At 32.5% G+C, this 23058-nt stretch overlaps 1 protein-coding gene across 1 annotated transcript in view; it reads left to right on the forward strand.

Annotated features, from left to right (window-relative positions):
• Positions 1 to 23058, forward strand: part of URI1 (URI1 prefoldin like chaperone) — a 63654-nt gene that overhangs the window by 17999 nt on the left and 22597 nt on the right. The window contains exons 2-4 of the mRNA XM_031458543.2: positions 7425 to 7459; positions 19418 to 19496; positions 20585 to 20720. Of these exons, the coding sequence (XP_031314403.1) occupies positions 7425 to 7459; positions 19418 to 19496; positions 20585 to 20720 (250 nt within the window). The remainder of the gene's footprint in view (positions 1 to 7424; positions 7460 to 19417; positions 19497 to 20584; positions 20721 to 23058) is intronic.

A 23058-nucleotide genomic window follows, 5' to 3' on the forward strand; every position in this document is an offset into this window, starting at 1 on the left:
GTTGTTACCTAAATAGTTGCTTTTTAGTTCTTTCTGCATTTCTGTTACTCTGAATACTTCTTGTTGTAGTTCTTCCCCCTCCGCCAGCTTTATTGAGAGATAATTGAAATATGCCATTATGTAAGTTTAAGGTGTAGTGTGTTGTTTTGGTAACATTTATATATTGCACAGTGATTACTGCCTTAGTATTAGCTAACACCTCTATCACATTGTATAATTTACCTGTAGTGTTTCTTCCAGTGAAAATCTGCTGGTGCGGAATTTTGTTTCTGTGTGAAAATGTTTTTTATTTTTCCTTCATGTTGGAGGGTCTGTTTGCTCTGTGCATAATTATAGATTTTCAGTTATTTTTTTCCAGCACTTCAAGATTTTATCCTGTTCTCCAATTTCTGTCATTTTTTCACTGAAGTTAGCTCTAGCTCTGACTCATCTTGTTGCTCCTTTGAAGACGCTATATCACCTCCCTGCTCCTTCTCCCCCTTGCTGCTTATAACGTTTTCTCTTTTTCTTTGGTTTTTATCAGTGTAACTATATTGTGCCTTGATACAACTTTTAAAAAAATTTCTCTTGCTTGAAGTTCTTAGAGCTTCTTGAATCTTTTGGTTAATACCTTCCTCTCAGTTTTAGAAAATCATGTCATGATCTGTTCAAATATTGCTTCTGCCATTCTCTCTTCCCTCTGTGGATCATTAATTGTACAGTATTTCATATGTCTCATATTAATCCTTTTCTGTATTTTCCATTTTTTGTTTTTAAATCTATGGGCTTTAATCTGGATGTTTTCTATTGACCTGTCAGCCAGTTCAAAAATTGTGACTTTTGTGTTTAGTCTCCTGTTAATATCAATCATTGAGCTCATTTTAGATGTTTCAGTTATAGATTATACATTTGATTCTTGTATAGATAATAATTCTCTGGTGAAATATGCTATCTTTTCATATATTCTCCCATCTTTTCCACTATTTTCTTGAATGTATTAATAATTTTATTTTAATGTCTTAGTTTGTTAACTCCACTCTGTAGATTGCATGTTTGGCTCTGTTTTGTTTTTCTTGATATCTGTTCATATGGTCCTGTTTTTTGGTATCTTTGTTATTTTTAGTTAACTGCTAATGTAAATGTCATTGAAACATTTATAATGAAATGTTAATTTAATTAATCTTTTAGCATCTTTAACATTGTACGTACTCCTGAAGATGATACCTTCCTCTGGAAAAGCTTCACCCTTTCTTCTGCAATTGATAAAGTGGGGATTGGTTGGTTACTTTAATCCAGGCAGGTACTGAGTGGAGTACAGGCTGGGTTTTGTTTTAGTAAGGTATCAGCTACCTTTGATTCCTTCTTGGCTTTTATCTGAAAACCTAGTTTGCTCACCAGACTTCTTCCTTCGAAGGCTTCTAAACTCTTAAGTTGTGTCTTATCGGTACCCTGAACTCTGCTTTTCAGAGTTTCAGTTTAGCTCTTTGGCCTTTTCAGCTTCAGAATTTGATAAATGCCATGAGAGGGAAACCAGCCGTATGCTTGAGACCTTGCATATCTCTGATTTTGTTACTACAGCCTTCTCAGACTACTTTAAGTTTTTGCTCAGGACGAATCATAATTCTCAGTGTCTTCTCTGTGCCTAGAGTTGCCCAAGAAAAAAGCATCAGCTCACTTCTGCACAGTCATCTCTAACTTAGTCCATTTTGTTCTCATTGCTTTGAAAACTCTTAGATGCCTTTTAAGAGACGATTTTGTATTCATCTAGCTTTTCCAGTTTTCAGAGGGATTATTGGTTTGTCATAAGCTTTTTGTCCCTACGTGGAGGTAGAAGTCTGGACTGAGTTAAGCTACAGAGCTGCTTAGCAGTGATTTAGTATTAATTTTGCTATAGTCTCACTGATAGTTGGTAGGGTTTCTTTAAATAAAAATTTAATTGGTGCAAGATGGCATTGCAAAGATTGCTTTAATTTGACTTTTTTGTTACTTGTGAGGATATGTTTTCCCCATCATTCAGCTATTTGTATTTATTCTTTAATGACTCGTTTTCTTTGGTATCTTCACAGGCATATTCTCATTCTAATCTATGTGGTTTATTACTCTGAAATTTTCTGAATCAGTTGTAAACCATTGAAATCCTTGGAAGAAAGTTTATAAAGTATTTGGTATGAGAAGTCAGGAGGAACTCGAAAGGTAGAGTTATTTTGTTTGTGTGTGCATGTTTTGTCTTCTCGTACATTTATTTGGTTACTTTGTAGACCAGCTCCTTTAGATTTAGTTTGTGCAAATCCCATAGTGGTCAGCTTTTCAGGTCTGGAATCTGTTATCACTTCAGCCTCTCTTTATGTGCAGAGTAATTTTGTTTGACCCAGTTGGTGTCAGATATCTATCCTCTCTATTCACGGTGGCTGCCACTGGAGAAATGGGATCCTCTGCCTGTTGTAAATGGGAGGAGGACATGGTTTCAGAGAGTAAGCTATGGGAATGGAGAGGAAATGATTAACATTTCTAGTAAAACTGGGCAAGTGTATTTCACGTTGAGAAATACAGCTCACAGTCTTCTGCCACAGTTCAGAAATCTTAAAAACTGAAAACGAAGATACTCTTAAGTTTGTGGCATAGTCATTTGTTGATGCAACTGATTTGAGTGAGGCGTTTTGTTCCACTTACTTAAATATTTGTGTCTTTCATTGCAGATGTTGTTGTACTTGGTACAGGGTGGTGTCCTACTGGGATTGTTCCGTAGTGTGTGATGTGTGTAATGTATTACCTTACTAAATCATGAAACCTTCTAAACTGAGGAATACGTCTGTTCCTGAGGCTTTTGGCTGAATGATTGTAGACCTGCACTTCTTTAAAAGGACACTTACTGTGTGGCAGGTGTGTATAGTGGTGAATGAAGTAGACCTGGCCCATACTTAATTGAGCTTTGAGCCAGTACAGCTAGTACAGAGTTTCCTGGGTACCTAATTCAAATAATCCCAGAAAGAGAACCCTCCAAACATGTCAGGGTCTTCATTCCTGGAAGTGTTGCTGGATGTCTGTGTTTCCCAGTCTTAAGTACTTACAGTGTGAGAAGACTGTATATTTACTAGAATACTTGGCATTATAAGTAATAAATAATTGAAAACAAAAAAAGAGCCCTAACTTGTAGGTAAAGCCAAGAAAGGAATGAGATGCACAATACCAAAGCATGGTAGATATAGTCTAAGATTTGTGTAGCAAGAAAGACTGGATTTGAATATGAGAAGTGCATTAGAAGCCTGGGTAGGAGAAAACTGGGCTAAATGTAAAAGTAAGGATGAAGATGATCATTTTGATTCCATCCTAGCTACATTTTGGAAAGAACATTTGTGTTTTAACAATGGCTTGTAATTGGAGTGGCAGTTCTGTTATTTTCACTTTTCAGCATATTTAGAAAGTAAATTTGTTTAAAATTTTTATATGGAAACATTAAATTTACTGTAGTTTATTACTGTTATTGCTATTTTTTTGTTAGTATCCTGAAGTCAGTTCCTCCCTTTTTTGCAGAGATGTTTGTTTAAAAGACCTTTAATATTTTGCTGATTTTGTTGAAGTGTACTTCTTGTATACTTTGGTGGTGACATACATCTGTTTAATTAATTGACAATGTGTCCTTTAAGAAACAATTGTCAGTCTTTTGTTGCCAGACAGTAGTGTATGTCCAGTATCTATTGGCTTTAGCCACCACTGGTAACTTTTTCCTTTTTGACTCAGTGGCCTTAAAACTCAAAATTACATGATCTGTTTTGAAGACAGTCTAGCAAGAGAAGCAAACCATGTGGACAGCTCTGATTAATACAGTCCTCAGATTGGTACTTGTTACATTAACCCATTCAGGAGGAATTTGGAATTGCAGTATAGTAGGAAAAGTTTTAGAAGTAAAGCATTTTTGAGAGAAGTATCATTTGAGGTTTAGGCAGACTTGCCCTTTTATTCTTCTTTCTATTCCAGTCTAACTTTAATATGGCTCTGTAATTAATAGGGAAAAACTCATAGGTTGAGGCCCCCTTGTGGTCTATTACCAAAACAAATAGCACAAATGGAAATAAGTAATGGTGGTCTTAATACACGTTAAGTCATTCATTCCTTTCTTTATAAAATTATTTTTAAAAAATGACTTCTGAGGAATAACAACAAAGGAGAATTATTCCTTATTCTATATACTTCGTTGATTTTAAAATTTATCAAGTGTTACTTTAACTCTTTGTAACAGAATGTGCATATGTGTTAGCTGGACACTGATTAAGTTAAAATGGGTTGTTGGGTGGGCTGTCTTTCATTGTCATCTGGGCATCCAGCTCAATTAGTTATAAATATCTTAAAAATATGATGAGATGTGATAGTAATTACAGGGCTAACCCACTACCCTCTTCCCCCAAACAAGCACACGTGCACACAAAGGTAAATGGGGCTTGGGAAATTTGTGTTTATACTTAGTTGCTTGATCTGAAAGGGCCAGTAGTTATATGAGGCATTGGAAGAAATAAAGATTTTTATTAGTGAATTGGTCAATTTAAGCTTATTTGCTTTTCCTGACATTATTTTCAAGGTCTGGTTTGTGTGTTAAGTGTGGGTTTGTGAAGGAACTGGAGGAGAAGTAGCAGCATCATTAGTGTTTTAAGAAAGGAAGACTGAAGTTAAAACCAGATGCTTTTCATACCCAGTAAGATGCATGATGGTTGGAAGCAGTCCAATACAGTGAGGATGGGCTTTTAGATTAGATAGGCTTGGTTTTAAAACTGATTTTATCTCTTACCTATTTTCGGGCTGTTGTATAATATTGGGGAAGTTACTCCATTTCTCAACATGGGTTTTCTCTTTTTAAGAAGAGGGTGAAACCTACCTTATTGAACTATTTTGTCATACGAAGTCTTGTCATTTATCACTGTTAATATTACTCTAAGGGTCAGCTTGTATGGACAATAAAGTAATGAAATTTTTTTTATTGTTTTGTTTTTCAGAAGTTGCTTTTAGAACTAGGCTCACTATCTTATAGTCATTTTATTTAATACTTAAAGAAATTAACCTGATTCCATTTTCAGAAGAAATAGAGTTATTTGGAGTTATTTTACTTAGTAAAAAATCCTTTTTAAAAACACAGATAGGTTCAACTTTGAATCATAAGATTTTCTTCCTTCCTAAATTTTCTTTGGCAGTTAAGCTGCAAAATTTACTATTTAAAAAAATGATTTGCTGTAAAAAAGAAGAAAACTAGAAAGATATCTCACAATGTAAATACAAGCTGCAGGTTCAAATGTTTTTTGGAATTAGGTGGGCAATAAATCATATAAACAAAGGTAACTGTAGACGTACCATTAGAAGGCTGTTGTATGTATCCGCACCTGCTTGCTTCTTTTACCTTTTCCTTTATTTCTTTGGTTCAGAGAATATGTAGCCTATATTTGGATAATGCCTAACTGAAAACTCTTATTCTGAACTCTATATATAAGTAATGAAGATTTTAATGTAAGATAATATTTTGATAGTGACAGTTTCTCTTGTAAATTATGACATGGATTTTTGTTGTTTTATCCTTGAATATCTGTTCTTGAGGAGACTTATTTTAAGAAAGAAAAGGGGTGGGGGGGAAATAGCTACAGAATAGTGGAGAGTAGATTGTGGAGGGTGATGGCAAGAATACGTGCCATTCTACCAGGAACTTGTTTTTTAAACATAAAAAGCATATGTGCCAAATTTACATATTTACTAATTAAAAAGGCTTCCTGGAAACATTAAGTAGACTTATCTTCTATAACCTTTAACACTGTCACTAATGTATATTGCATAGAAAATTTCATCGAAGGTCCTTTAAATAATGTAAATGATTATGAATATGTAACTAGTTAATATGCAGCTACGAAAGGATTATCATGTAGAGGTTAATGAACATTCTGCTCTTACGGTTTGCAGGGCTTTTCTTTTTGTGCTTTTGGCTCACTTCATGCTTGGAAACACATGCATTGGGATTGGAAAGCACCCTGACTGTTTTTGGGTCTCATCTTTTAATGGGGTTGTTAAATAGAAACTTTATAAAGAGGGATTCATGAAGATTTTTTTCTTTTTCAATTTACATTTAATTCTGTTTGTCTATTTTATGATTACTGCCGAATCAGAAATAGTGAAATGGATTGATGTGGTTTTAGGCTAAGTTCTTCCAGATGTAAAGTCAGTACTCTATTATATATTATCACTGTTAGTAAGTGTTGCTCTGTGATTGATACTTACTGAGAGATCTTTATTCTAAAGCCACTTTTTATGCTGAGTTAATGCGTAGTATGGTTGGATATCTGATTACAGCATGTATTTTGGTACAGGATTGCTGCCTTAGTATTTAAAATGTCCTAAAGGAAGACATTTACTTCAGGAATTAAATGTTATAATAGAGGAATTTAGTGACAGGCCAAAAAAAAAAATTCTTGTGATTTTTGGGTGAAACATTGAGCTTATACAAGATACAATATGGGTATTTAGAACAGTGAACTAGAGCAGTGTTTCAGACTACATAATACTGCTGTCTTTTTCACATGGCCTTATATTAAGCATTTGGTTTTTATCCTTTAGTTTCTCTGTTCTTAAAATGGTGTTACAGTATTTGAGATTATTGTTTAAACATTTTTATTAATGGGCAGTTTAAAAACATGTTTAGTAATCTTTGAAAATGGTGCTATTTTTTAAATTGCCGTTTTTTTTTCCATATTGGTTAGTGTTCTTAATTTGTCTTCTGACCATTTTGAGAATCTACTGAAATCTTTCGAAGGAAAATAAATAACTTCTATGCTTAATTTTGTTGTTTTGGTATTATAAACATAGTTTAAACTGGCCATGGAGTGCTAAAAATTTTATCATAATTCACTGGTGGAACAAATGGGCTGTTCAGAGCATCTCTTTATCCCAAGTATTTCTTCTTGAAAATGTAGTAGAAAAGAATCACTGTAGTCATTTTTAATGCGTCAGAATAAAAATTACAGGTGAAAACACTTGGAGATATACTGACAAAATAAAATAATTTGACTACTGTCATTTTTTTAAAATGAAAACATGGATGGTACGCTGGTTTTTTGTTATTTATAACATTTGCGTATTCTACAAATATGTAACATTGAAAACAGGTCTGCAGATTGTACAAAATTCTAGTTATCTTATATCATATGTCACCTAATAGTTATGAAGAGGGTTTTGTACCAAAATATGAATTGGAAAGCTGTAATTTGTCCTGCAGTTATCGGCCTGCATTAGAGGGGTATGATAAAGTGTGCTGCTTAAAAGCTAACATTCACAGCTCTGTGCATTTGACAAATAAAAATGTATATTGAGATGCTATTAGATCTGTAAAGCCACTGTTCTAGTTTTCTGATATAATGATTTTGTAGCTTTGTGCATAGCCCTGTTTTTTCATGAGTAGTTATCTGTTTTCATGACAGGTGGTCACTAACTGCCAAGAGAAAATCCAGCATTGGTGAGTGAAAGATGGTTTTATTACTTTCTGAAATATTAATGGGTCACCTGTTTGTATTTAAATAAAGCATATTTTTGGTATTCCATAATTAAATTCTAGTAATCTCCATTTTGAGTCCTTTTGATACGAATTTATATTGTCTTTACCATTTACTGAATTATATGTTCCTTGAGTTTCTTAAGTTGTGCCACCATTTGTGTTTAATTGCCTTTATTTTCCCTTTTTTTCTTCTTCTTTTTAAGTTAAAATAATATTACTGCTATTATGAAGTGGAAACTGAGACATTTTTGAACCTGAGTAATCACAGAGAGCTCTATTTTGGGTCTATTTTTAATATATGTAGTAGAATAATAATTAGAATCAGTTGTTTTAGAATAATGATGGAAATATGCACAGGTACATTTTCCCAAAGTTTGAAAAATCTAATTAATTGCCTGCACCTCAGAGCTTGCTTTATAGACCGCACATTTTTACAGTGCAGAGAGAAAGCAAGCCTGTCTATTTTAATGTGCTAATCTATAGTTAATAGGACGATGCTTGGTAAATAACACACTTTCCTGTGTCTTCTGAGGAAAATGTTCAATTTAATGGTGAATAAAATCTTATAATATGAGTTGTCATGAGGTATAGCTGTTGATCTTACAGATATCAAATTACAATATATCCATGCTGTGTTTACGAAGATTTTACTGAGAGAACAACAGGAGCTGTCTTGATTATTGTCTGCAGGGTTATTGCAAAATCATGGTAACTGCCCCTTTAGTGGTGAGATTAAACCTTTGGTTATACACCATCAAGCATATAATATTTTAAATTTATTTTAAGAGGCTTTCTCTTCATGCCTGAGAGATCTCCAAGGAAATAATTTATAGTTAGTGTATATCAAATGATTTTTGGTTTAAATGCACATAGTCTGCAAGCAGTGGATAAGAGTAAAAATCGGTGCAATCTGTATACATCATTTTATTAAATTCTGACTTTTGGCTTGCAGAAATAATCTAAATAATATCCATTTTATAAATAAAAATTCAGGGACTTCATTAATCTTCAATAAATGCAAAGTTGTAGTTGCATCCACTGGTGGTGTAAGTCTGTCAACATTTCCATAATGGACCATTCGCTTTTCATGATACATTCAGTCCAGGTTAAAACTCGAAATACAAGTCCTCCGTCAGAGAATTAACCATTTCCGCCCTGCTAATTTGGCCAAAGTGATCCATTTTGCAAATAATTTCCAGGGGAAGTTTTATTAGTGTGGACTTCCCTCTATTGGGTTTGATAGGGAATTCAGAAAATTAAAAGGTTGGATTCACTCAGAACAGATACTAATTTACCCAAATGTGTGATTAACAACTTGCTTTTCTGCTTTGTTTTGTAAGATTCTTTCCCTGTTAGATTGAGAATTCTTTAAGGCTATGGGGCATGTTTTCATCCTTTTTGTCCACAGCCCTTCTACTGTTTGGCATGTTATAGGCACTTAATAAATGTTTGAGTAAATGAAGACCAAATATTTGATTATTTTATATGTAACATTTTAGTTTACAGGTACTATAGTTGTACACAAGTCTGATGAGCATTGAGAGACAGAAATATGACATTTATTTCAGGGCAGATTAGTGTGACTCTCAATCTCAATTTCCACTTTTCCATAGTTCTCCAAACTATAGAAGCTTAGCATATTTATCTCCATATATCTTAAAGTAATATGTTACCTTATCTATATATTAACACTTTAAAATAATTTTTTTCCAGTTAGAATTTGCTTTTTCCTTTAAATTATTTTTAATATGGCTCAGGGAACAGACATTTATGTTTATTTTTAATGCGGATCTGATATTGCTAGAATCCAAATAGCCAGTGAATTCACCAATTTATTATATTAAAAAACTGAAACCAGGTGTCTCCATTCCTCTGAAAGCTATGAAATTGCTATTTGGGAGCACTGTGGAAGTCTTGTGATATTTTTATTATCTTAATTCTATAAACAATGATTGAATTATTACCATATGCCAGTATTATATTACTGTTTGGAACTGAAAGACCCTGCCGTGGAGGAATTCATAGTCAGACACTAAACATGGAAATCACAAAGATTTTGGGTTACTTGGTTAGAGATAGAAAGCAAGAATGGAGGTTGGAGCTATTTTAATTTTTATTTTATTTATTTATTTATTTATTTTTTGAGCTGTTCTTAAGGGTGTCTCACACACTGCTTTTGAAAGCGTGTTGCTTTTCACTTGGTCAGAGTTGCTTGTTTGTGCAATTTTAAAGGATTCTTTAAGGGATGAGTAATGAATATTGTAGGCTTCAAAAAATCAACTTAAAATTCTTTTAAAAAATATAGGACACAAAGTAAAGATATTTGTAGAAAAGTAGGAATAGAAATGGTTCGGGGCATTAAGGTCTGCCCCCAAAAATCTCTTTCAGAAATTAATTCAAATCCCAGAACTTTGTGACCTACAGACATTTATAGTATTTGCTTAATTAATAACAGATTAAAAGGAGACATTTGAGCCTAATAGTTAAGAATTTGTGTAACATTTTTAGAGCTAATCGTGGTTTTCAATTTAGTGAAGATTTAAGAAAATTTTAGATAAAACTTTTTTCCCTTATAATCCTTTTTACTTAACTCAGAAAATAAAGTATTGTAAAATTCATGCACTATTTTCTCATTAAAATGTGGATATACTTCCTACCGTTTGATCCACTAAGGGCTGAGTATTCTGTTTATAGATTATTTATAATTTTTTTTATCTTTTTAATTCTTCGCTAAAGAGCATGGGATTTGCAGTCACAGACCTGCATTTGAAATCTGTCATTTACTAATTTTGTAACCTTGGGTGAATTACTAAGATTTCTTAGTTTTCTTCTTATAAAGTGATGATGGTACTACTTGAGAACAAGTGAGATAATGTCTACAGAACACCCAGACTGGCACCCAATTAATATTAATAGTAGCTCTGAAATCTTTTTTGAAAAGTTTGTCAGATGAATAAAGAAAAAAAAAATCACAAAACCCTCCAAAGCTTTGTAAATATTCCTGAATATTTTGTAGTCATGGCATTATCTTCTCTTACCATGATGGAGAGATGGCTTCCTGAGTGGTATTGTTAAGGTTTTACATTAATGTTTTTAAATAACTTTTATTATGAAGAAATTCAGGCAAAAGGTGAGTAGGGTACTGAACCCACATGTACCCATTACTCAGCTTCAATGATTATCAGCTCATGGTTTCATCTGAACTGTTTGTTTTCTTTTTTAGAGGGTAGAGAGGGGAGATAACTAGGTTTATTTATCTATTTATTTTAATGGAGGTACTGGAGATTGAAGCCAGGACCTGGTGCCTGCTAAGCACACACTCTACCGCTGAGCTATACCCTCCCACCTGTTTGTTTCCTTTTAAACAGCCTATCCTACTCTCTACTCCCACTTCCAACTATTTTGACATGAATCTGAAACATATCATTCCACCTGGGAATATTTCAGTATATATCCGAAAGACATAAAAGGTTCCGTATTAATTTTTTAAAATTTAAATTAAAAAATTTTAAATTAGGCACTATATATAGTTCAAAATTTAAGAAGTACAAAAGGGTATAAATGATATCTAGTTTCCTTCTTCCCCTTGTCTTCTAATTCTCATTTCTTTTCTTTGTAAACAGCTGTTGTTTTTTTTTAACCAGTTTCCTCATCTTTTCAGAAATTGTTTGCGTAAGGGCTTTGTGTGGGTGTACGTATTTGTGTATGTATGTGTATTCATCCACATGTTTATATATATTATGCTCCCATGCTTTGACAAAAGTGAAGTCAGACTGTATACTGTTCATTTAATACTATACTTCAGAGATTGTTTCTAATCATTAACTCTTATTCTTTATTTTGTTCCATGAACTTCATTATGTGTCAGATGTCTAATTCTTAGAGTCACTAAATATTTTTTGGTACTAAGTTTTTAAAAATAAATAATGACCACATCACTGAGAGTATGGCTTCTACAACTCAAAATCTATCCTTACTAAGCTGTTATATCCATTATTTATTGTTCTTTAATAAAATTATTAATTTAAATTTACTAGCTTAAAACAACAGCCAAAATTTACTAGCCTAAAACAAAACCGTTCACTTGTATATGGTTCTGTGGCTTTGCATATTGGGCTCAACTTGCCTGTGTTGTGTTCTGCTGACCTTGTTCGGGCTCGCTTTTGTGGTCGCAGCTGTTTGGTAGCTGGGTTGTCCCGAATAGCCTCACACACATGTCTGGTGGCTGGCTGCTCGCTGGGCCTCTCCCTCCATGTGCTCTTTTACCTGGCTTACTTTATGTGATGATACAAGGGCAGCAAGAATAGAAGCTGCAAGGCCACATTTTGCTGGTCATAGGAACTCATAAAACTAGCCCAGGTTCAAAAGGTGGGAAAATAGACTCCACCTGATGGTGGGAGGAGTGACAAAAGCATTTATGGTTATTTTTAACGCGCTATAGGTGACTTTTATTTAACATGTCCCACAGGAAAAAGAAGTCTCATTACTTGTGTTGATTTCTGAGAATTAAATGCAGTATGTGATGCCGGCTGCATGCAGATCATCTGTATGTTAGGCATTGTTTGTAATCATAAATTGTTTGCATAGGAATTGTAAAAAAATTACTGTCTTGCTTCCTTCAGATCATCTTAAGAGAGTTTTAAGTAGTAAAGATAGCTATAAAATTACCTTAAGCAGACCTAAATGAAAATATAGAAAAAGGTATTTTATATTGTTCAGATGTTTAATTTTGAAAAGAATAGCTTTAAATTTGGATATAAAAATTCTGAGACACTGGAGCATGTGAAGTTTGAGAGGGAGGTTGTAAAGCAAATCTTGACATTTGTTATTTTTCAAAGGAAACAGGACAAAAAATATTGTTTAAAGGAAAAGAATAGTTTCTAGTATAGATTATAGTCACAGTACACAGTGGGAAATACCCGAGAAAACATGACTAAATATTTTAAAATAACAAATGAAGATTTGATAATTTTTTATTCCTCTTTCAAAGTTAATCAATACAAATGGATGGATATCTTTATCTCTGATGTTTCTCTGGGATACCTTGCCCCACAGAAGCACTGAACTATTTTCTGACAGTGCTCTGGTTTATCGGATATTTCTCATGAATTACCTGAAACAATGTTTTGTTGACTTCATGTGCTTATATAAAATTTTATTTTTTTATGCATAATTATGAAATATTGATCTGCATACCTTTAATGCTTTTTAATCATTATTCATGATGATGACTACATTTCTCAGTGTTAGGTACATTTGGAAACCATGTTTTTCAGAGTCCCCATTTTACTGACCACAGAGTTTTCAATCACTGTTTTGTATAGGACCTTCCCTTCGGGCTTTTTCATTTTTATGTGTCGCTTACCTTTCTCCAGTGGAGCAGAGAGCAGCTTCCAAACTTCCTGAAGGTTTTGCATACTTTTCTTATTGGAAGTTCTCTAGTTATTAATGACAGTGTCATTGGGGCAAGGGGAAGATGGAGTAATCGTGTATACAAATCCCCTTCTCTGACATTCTTCAAGTTTCTACAGTTTTTTTTTTTTTTAATGGTGTCATGTTTTAGTACATGAGTTGGGATGTTAAATAAGCTTTGAAATTTTTTGTGTGTGATGTTCCAAAGCAAATTAAGATGCAAAAAAAAAATGACTGAAGTTGAATGTTTTAAGAATTATTTTTTAAGAAACAAAATCTGTATTAAGTTTTTAATTTTTTATTCTGAATATAAAATGAATACACATTTATAGAAAGGTTGAAATAAGAAAAGAGTAAACTTAAAATTCCGAGAAGAAGCTGATTCTTTCTCTTTAAAACGTTTTGTTTTATTCTCGTCAGCTTAATTCTATGAGTGTTTATGTCACTAAGGTCAAATTGTAAATGCTTAATGCTTTTTTTTAAAAAAAAAAAGTTAATGATTTTTAAATTGTAATTAAAATTTATTACTTCTAGGAGGCCCCTATTTGTTTTTGGAAGAACCACGCTAGTTTAATAGTCAATACATTTCTGAAAATAAAAGGCAAAATTATTTGTTATAGGGGAATTTTTTTCCCCAAAGAGTTTAAACTGTTATAAAAAAAAATCACTAGTTACATCTTATCATTTAGAACATAGTCTTTGATGATGTATTTCCAGCATCCACTTGCTTTAGTTCACAATTTCCATGATCAGCTGAAGCCTAGTGAATATTTTGGTGTATCGGATTGAGGCTGCACTGCGATTTGATTTGGGTGCCTGATGATTTTCCATCTTTGTCTTAATTATATTAGGTCTGAAAACTACACTTGTTTGTTCTCTCGAGTTTTTTCATTTTCTATTCATTTTTATTTAATTTTTATAAAATGATAGCAGTGTACAGTAAAACTTTCAAGCACAGAGGATGAAGGTGTAAATATTGCAGCAGCAATGCTTGATTGAGAGGTGAATCACTCATTGATAATCCAAAGTTCATGTTCATTTTGAGATACCAAAGTCTAAATTCTAGTATACAAAAGACAACAGAGGGGTGGGTATCAGAGAGGAAAATGTAAGCTGTAAAAAAAATTGAGGCATGTGTACAATTTAACATTTTTACTAATTCATATTGAACTCAGACCAAATTGGTGATAGTTTACCCACTTTTCTTTTTTCTTTGTGTCTAAATAAAGTGAGTTAAAGAAAATTTTGAGAATGTTATGTATTTGGTGGGTTCAAAATCAGGATTGCTTTTTTTTAATTTATTTTTTTTAACTGTTATAAGACCTTTTGAGAGAAATAGTAACATCAAGGGATCCATGAGTGGGCTTCTATTGAAATTATAAACAAAACAGAAGGCCTTTTCCTCAGGAAAGGATCTAGAGTTTTTATCAGTTTCTGATAGGTGTCAGTAACCATAAAGGGTTATGAATCACTACTCTAAGAAAACAACACACAAAAAGTTTCCTTTTTTTCTAAAATATGTTTTAGAAATAAAGTAGAAAACAAGAAATCAAAATGACGACTTATTAATTATGGTTAGATTTAAGTAGAAACTGGCACAAACATCAAAGCTTAAGTCAGTTATAAACTTAGCACATCTAAACTCATCTTTTCTTAGAAGTCTCTCCTTCCTGATTTGTTACAGAAATATGTATCAGTTGTAGAAAATTTGGAAAATAAAGAAAATAAAAATTACCTGTAGTCTCACTACCTAAAGCTAAATGGCCTAGGAACTTTGGGAACATTTCTTTCACACTTAGGGTAGTGTGCTTTTATATAACTTTTCAACTTTCTTACGTTGAATTCACATCTTATTCTTAGTGCAAAAGAATGCTAATGAAGAAACAGGTAACTGTGACAGCTGACAAGTCTTAAGTCGTATATGCATGGTTGTTGGTATAGGGCACTGGACTGAATTCCTCTGTCCCAGCTTTTATGTTGAAAAGTTAAATTGAAATCTAGTAGAATGTTAGCTGTGTCTGTCTGTCTTTGGATGATTTTGTTTCAGTAACTTTTAGAAACTTACAAGTTTTTATATTTATGTTCATCTTTATATCTATTTCTAATAATAAAATTTTCTGATAGATTCATAAAATATAAAGAACATGGATTATTTCACCAGCATCTTTTGCTGACATAATTTTCCTAGGTATAGTAGACTTGAGAAAAAGGAATATGCCACCATATTGCCTGAATTTTGTAGTAGATTTCATTTATCTTAATAGTACCTTGCCATGACCATTAAAAAAAATGCTATTGATTTAATACAGATACATTTTAATTAAATGTGCTCCCCTCCCCACCAAATTGCAGAAGGTGTAGCATTATAGAGGCTTCTTTCAAGAATATTTCTGTTGCTTAAATAACCTTTGTAATATGTTTATGCTGTTCATGAGGATACTTAAAAAAATTACTGTCATTCCTTTCTTTAGTAAAGAGAAGATGTCTCTCTTTACTTATATAATCCATACCTGAATTTAGTATTCCTCTATTTTCTTAATTTTAGAGGTAAAACCTCAGGCATCCATCAAGGCATTGGATCTTTAACAAAGAAGCATTGCGCGCGCGAACACACACACACACACACACGCACGCACGCACGCACGCACGCGCGCGCGCCATACTATGTTCGAGTGATGATCCCTGCAGCGAATGGCATAAGGCTTGGTTGCAGAGCAGGCGCTCAATAAATGGTGAATTGAAGCAAAGGTTTCTTCGATGCTTAATAGGATGTTCTAGAGTGGGTATAGTGGACTAGAAATCATTTCTAAAGAAGATTGTGTATTTACTCATATATATTTCAGAATCTTTCGATTTCATAATTTCTTCAATTAAAAACTGTAAATACAATTAACTCTGCCCCATGTCATCCCAGATATTAACACTTAAAGCCTTTCCCCTTGTTTCCTTTTTAAGCATCTCTTGGTATTTTCTGCTTTTTTGTTTAGCATTTTAGGTAGAGAATGAGAAAAGATACTTAAAAAGGGGGCTTAATGTCAGTATTTCCTGCCTATTCCAACTTAATACTCTAAAATGAAAATTAGCAAAATTTTATTTCCATCTGTGATTTAAGTTTTGTTTTCCTTTTTTATTATTTTCAGCTAGAAATTGGAGTCTTTATCACTTGCCTCAAACCAGGGATATGGAACTTTTTCTTTACAAAGATGTTATCAGTTGCTTTTAAGAAGAGGACTAAAAATAAGGAGTCCTTCTCATATTTCCCCTGTCTCCTTTTTAATATTCTATTATGAAAATCTTCAAACATACAGAAAAAGTGAAAGAATTGTATAGGTGAACCTTGATCACATATCTATCCATACCTCCATCCATTAATCCATTTTTTTTTCTGATGCATTTCAAAGTAAATTGTGGACATCTGTATACTTTACCTATAAATACTTGACCATACACATCATTTAATTTGCTCTATCTCATACTTTTTACAGCTTTATGGAAATAAGGTGTTTCTCATGAGATTTGTCCTGATCTTCATTCTTAAGTTTAAAGCTAGTTTGCTGCTACTTTTTAATAAAAACAGTAGGTGCTTCTTAGCAGCACATTATTACATTATAGCTCATGATTAGCAAGATTCAAAAGAAGATGATAAAAGTTTCTTATATGCCTTATAACAGTGCTTTAGTTCTTATTTTCTGTAAGGAACATTACATGAGGATATCTGATACAAATTAAGTCTTATTTATTGGATTATTCTTTTAGATTAAGAATTGAAGGCTGAACCTAATTTTTAAGGATCAGATGTGGTGAAACCAAACAAGGAGGTCTATGTATTATAAATAAGCAGGCTTGAGAGGTTTATCCTAACTGTATCCAGGTTCTATTTTCTGTTTAAAAAAATTATTTACAGCAGTTGCTTCTTTGACTACATACTTTACAGTGTCCAAAAAATTAGTTATATTAAAAAAAAAGTTCAAGTTTTGGGGCAAATGAAGATACCTTCTATAACATACTAGTTCTTAGAATCATTTTTGTATTTTCTACTTTGTGATCTTTAATGGAATTATTTAAGCCCTAAATATTAGAGGGACTATTTGGAGAAAACTTTCTGACCAAGCACTTGATCCTGGATATTTCCACTAGTGGGAATTTCAGACAGAGTTCCTCAAGCTTTAATTTCTCCCAGAGACCCTGCTGGACTCCTGCTTGCCTCCCTTCTAAAAGGGTTTCTGCATGAGCTGCTTTTTGAATTATCTTCTTTCTTTTTGTATTTTTAGAAAAAATTCAAAATTTAGAAATAGCAACTCAGTCATTAAACTGTTCTCCAATGTGTTCACATTTTTGTTCTAGACAGAATTATTGATAAGTTTAAAACAGTATTCTTGGTTTGAAATACTGACATTGATCTCTTGTATTACTTCTGATTGAATCTATTGTTCTTTTAATATACAAAAGAGATGTTTTGTTAGGAAGTACCCCCTTTCTAGGTATACTTACCAAAATAATACATATTGAATGCTAATTTAATACTAACTTCAACAGTTGTAGGCGCATTTAGACATCCAAGCTGACTAGCCCTTGAACATTTGCAAAATTACTCATTTAAAACATGTAAACTGCTGGTGTTTATAGATTTAGTAATGAGTTTACTGTGTGCAGGGGTTGTACCAAATCAGCTCTTTATAGACAGTATCCCATTTATTGGTCACACCAGTTGTGTCCAAGAGCTCCCAGAATTATTGTGTTTAGCTGTACTGTCTTTAAGTAAGTTGTGCTATTTGTAACAAATTGAATGAATTTAACATAATGGAATTATCTTAGTGGATAATATAGTCTTTCTTAAAAATTTTAGAATTGGTGTTTTTTGATACTTCATGGAGAAAGGCTCATTGGATCCTCATTGTAGATGTTTAGTGCTAGGCAGGGTGTTAAACTCTTTATATTTAGTTCTCTTGAACCTGTGAGACAGTCATTATTCCAATTTTACCATTGAAGATACTCAGACTAGGGTCAATTTGTGTATGTTGAGTGATGGAGCTGGGATCGACCCTCTGACTTCAAAGCCATGTTCTTACTGGTACATACCCTATTCATGAAGTTTTCTATCATTTTATTCATATAAAAATTTGTCCAGAAGGATGATTTTTACCTTAAACAAATAGAATAAAGACATTTTATGTTTGTTTATAAAAAAAAAGAATTTGAGAGGAAAGTTTAAAAAAAAATCACTTGAACATTAGAAAATGGAAAGCCTTCCTTGAAAGAAAGTGTTTGCTCGTAACCTTTCCTTGATTAAGGAGATCTGATTTCTTTTAAATGTGTGGTTTTTCCATTTTTCCTTCTACTTTCTCTTTTGTAAGAGGAAAATGTTGATAAGTGACATTTACTACAGGAATATTTTTAGGATGAATAACAATATATATGTGAAATTGCTTAGTATTCTTAAGACTAAATGAGATAGTTTTTATTAATTATGTTAGTGTGGCTTTAGGCGAGCTAAGGAGTAAACTGAAACCAGTTCTGTGATGTTTATTTTATAGAGCAGTCATTTTTATTATCCAGAGAGTGATTATCTATGTTGCAATTCATCCTAATTTCAATTTGACAATACCTGCATGTTCTTCTAAATTACTTGCTGATTTGGTGGGTTTTTTGGTTGTTGTCATTATTTTTAAAAATTGGCAACATCCCTCTGCTCTAAAAATTTCAGTGCTCTGGTTTTGCTTGCAGTCCGCAGACTAGCAGGAAACCCTTAGGAAACAATCTTCAGAGGTTTGTAAATAGGCATCTAGTTGTAGGGCTGTTCAGTTCTAGCAGGTGTGAGAACTCTGTAGGGTTTACAGCATAGGGACATATGACCGTCTCTGCTCCCACAGAATTACATCTTTTGGTTGTTTGAAATTACTGTATTAGGTAGTCTCTGTTTTGGTATAACATGAAACAGACTTCAAAGTCCAGTAGAAATGCTTTTTACATTACCTGTACCTAATTCTAGCCTCTGATTGATTCTCTGTCACCTTAATACCTTAGTATGAGTAACTGAGGGATTGATGACTCCAAATGTTTTAGCCTAAAGTTTTCTGAGGAGGACTGAAACATCTGATCAGATTTTATGTTCATGACTTCTACTCCACAGCCAGTGTATACACTCGAAAGCTTTTAGTAACTCTCTTCTTCCTTCTCGAGCTCCTATTTCCCTCCAAACTCACTATCTCTCTTATTTTCCAAATTTTATTTAGTTCAGACGATGATCTACCTTAGGTAACACTAATTCTCAAGATGTGAGTGTTCTACTTCTAAAAGCTGAAGTCCTTGAGAGTCTTAATTCTTTGATAAATGTAAGGTGGGATAATGCTAAATTTTGTAAAAACACAATTTTAAAATTAAAAAATATTTTAATCTTTAAATTGCTGAAGTTAGGTTTTTGATTAACTTGTCTTATGATCCATGGCTGATTTGAGAAATTGTTAATTTGTATATTAATTTAGCATTTGGTATTTTTTTTGCCAACAGGAAGAAGGTAGATGATGACTATAATGCTCTTCAAGAAAGACTCAGTACTTTGCCTGACAAGTTGTCTTATAATATCATGGTATGTTTGGTGTGTTTCTTTTAAAGTGACATGTTGTTTCTTGTAAAGATACTAACTATGTAAAGTAAAAAGATGTCTCCTTGCTTTATGTATATATCAATTCACAAATTGCCTTGCTGATGGACCTTATCAGAGGTAACTACCATACCACAGTAAAGAAAGCTTGTTTTTCTTTTGCTTTATAATAATACACTAACTGTAGTAATAGTTGGCATTTCCTACTTTTCCTTTTTTTAGATTTATATTTAATTATCACATTATGATGACATAAACGGCATAAATGTTAGCGCAAAATTTGACATATTTGGTATGCAAATTTAATGTGTTAGAAAACTGTAATTACAACAGAAATATGGCATGTAGTCATTTCCTGTTAGCCAGAACAGGAATAGACCATTATGTTGTGTAATTCATAGAATTAAACCCTAGAACACTGATATTATATGAAAAGGTGCTGCTAATTTTTCTTTGAATGGTTTTCATATTGACATGGTGATCTGTTTGTGAGCCCTGAATTAGATTCTTTCAGGCATGAATATTCTTTTTCGTGAAGACTTTGTTCTTAATTAAATTAGCCCAAATATTTTGAAAATGTATTTTTTTTATTATACTAGCTCAAATATTTTGTAAATTTTATAAAACCTTAAGGCTATTTATTTGTTAATTTCTGTTTTTGCCAACAAAAGACTAGTTTATCAAATAATTTTCAGTTTTTTTATCAGAGTTATTCTTTATTAACTTAATGTTTTATTCCTAGTTTGCTTTCATTTAGATTTATGAATGAGCAAAAAGTAGAAGCATTTGGAGACAGCACTAATTTCTTTGAAAGCTGTATGTAAATATGCTCATTTCTTTTCCTGTTTTAACCTAAAATAATTTTTAGGTTAAAACATTTATTTATTAATCTAAAACAATTTTAGTAGATTTTCCTTGTGAAATTTTGATATAATGTTAAAATTCTGTGAAGTTGACATTTTTTCTTAATGTAGAGATAAAAAGACCTTAACACAGAGCTTTTAATGCTAAGTGTTTCATAAAATGTAGTTTTTGACTTTTTTTGCCTTTTTTTCTATTTTGAAAAACAATAGGTACCATTTGGCCCCTTTGCTTTCATGCCAGGAAAACTTGTCCATACTAATGAAGTCACTGTTTTACTTGGAGACAATTGGTTTGCAAAGTGTTCAGCAAAGCAGGCTGTGGGCTTAGTTGAGCACCGGAAAGAACGTATGTACCAAGTATAAATGATGTTTCCTTGCTGGATGTATATCAGTTCACAAAGTACCTTGCATGATTTATTAGCTAACTAGCACAAATTTCCAGGCTATTTGTGATTCTGTTGAATTGTAGGTAGTTTGAGCAGAACCAGCATTTCATAGTGTGGGGTGGAGAATAAAACATCTGGGTTGGAAATATCACCTACATTGGTGTGCTTTCAGAAATTACAAAGTGTAAGAGTCATCAAACATGGTTTTGTAGATAGAAGTTGGGTAGATAGAAGAATTGGGGTCATTTTATATTGTATAATCGGTTTGTTTAGATACTTTTCATAGACTTACTTTTTGCTTTTAATACTTTAGTACACAGAAGGAATTTACTTTCTACTTAGTGAACTGGGATAAATACCTATTTGCAAAAGTAGAAACAAATCTTAAACATGTGTTTTGGTTTGGAAGAAGTCATATTTCAGTTTTATAGAAGAAAGCCCAGGTGTGGTTTAAGGTTTCTGCCTCATTTATTGAAGTAGTTCTTTAGTTTTCTCTGTGGTATTATTTGTTGCTATGTACATATCCTTACACACACATTTTGTAGCTGGATGGGTTAGCATGGGTTCTAGCTTAGATGCACTTTAAAATTAGGTTCATTTAATATCTAATCTATGTTCTTCTTTCTGTAATAGCATACTTAAATTGATAGTATATTATCACCCCTACCTGCTTTTTAACCTTCTAGTTAAATGTATATCTGAAAATAAATTTTTGAAGCTCTTTTTATATAAATGAGGTCATATAGATAGAAAACAGCTGAGTTTTCTAAAGCTGAAATGATTTCACTTATACATGAGTGGGTACTAGTTGGAGAAGTCATTTACTCAGTGAAATTCTGGGATCTATATTTGGAGACTCTAATTGCAAATCAACTCCTATAAGTTTATAATTGATATATATTTTGATCTTTTGTGACACTAATCAGAATCTCATTGTTTGGCCTGTGTATAATTTCTGGCAATGATAATTCTTTTGGCATTACTGTATTAAAGTAAGTCCTGTATATTAGAGAAAAGAATGAGCGTAATTCTTAAAGGCCTTTCTTAATTGTGAAGACTTTCTTTATCTACTGGGGTAGCTTTGCTGATGTGAAGTCAGTTCCTAGTCTTTTGGAGTTTGTTCACTTTGATTTTCATATGGATATTTCAGCAAATAAGTCTTTAGAATCAATTTGACTTAAATTAATAGAAGAGCAAAATATTTTTTGGTAAATCACTTTTCAGTGTTAAATATGGTTTTAGGAACTGACCAAACATGATGACTTTTGGGATAAATATCTAAAATAATTTTCAGAATACATAAGTAATAAATTATGTTTGAGAACCTTTTTTAATTTTATTTTTAATTTTTTATTGAAGTACAGTTGATTTATAATGTGTTAGTTTCTGGTGTACAACAAAGTGATTCAGACATATATATGTATATATTCTTTTTCATATTCTTTTGCATTATGGTTTATAAGATATTGAAGATAGTTCCCTGTGCTGTACAGTAGGACATTTTTGTTTATCTATTTTATATGTAGTAGTTTGTATTTGCTAATTCCAAACTCCTAATTTATTCCTCCCTAACCCAACTTTCCCTTTTGGAAACCATAAGTTTGTTTTCTAATTCTGTGAATCTGTTTCTGTTTTGTAAATAAGTTCATTTGTATCATATTTTAGATTCCACATATAAGTGATATCATACAGTATTTATCTTTCTCTGTCTGATTTCCTTCACTTAATATGATGATCTCTAGATCCATCCATGTTGCTGCAAATGGTATTGTTTCATTCTGTTTTATGGCTGAGTAGTATTACACTGTAGATATATCTTTATCCATTCATCTGTCGATGGGCATTTAGGTTGCTTCCATGTCTTAGCTATCATAAATAGTGCTGCTATGAACATTGGGGTGCATGTATATTTTCAAATTAGAGTTTTTTTCCCAGATATATGCCCAGGAGTGGGATTGCTGGATCATATGGCAACTCTATTTTTAGTTTTTTAAGGAATGTCTGTACTGTTTTCCATAATGGCTGCACCAGTGTACATTCCCACCAACAATGTAGGGAATGTACCTTTTCTCTAGCATTTATGTTTGCAGACTTTTTAATTATGGCCGTTACTGACTGGTTTGAGGTGATATCTCATTGTAGTTTTGATTTGCATTTGAGAACCTATTTTGAAAATTAAATTTAAAAAAATTTTTTCCTTCACACAGTTTTATAATAATTTATACTAACTGAAGAAATTGTTTAGGCATATTATTGTACTTGACATTTATCAAGAAAAGACACTACTTTTCTTAAGGC

The sequence above is a fragment of the Camelus dromedarius genome, chromosome 9 (assembly GCF_036321535.1).
Source record: "Camelus dromedarius isolate mCamDro1 chromosome 9, mCamDro1.pat, whole genome shotgun sequence".
Classification (NCBI taxonomy): Eukaryota; Metazoa; Chordata; class Mammalia; order Artiodactyla; family Camelidae; genus Camelus; species Camelus dromedarius.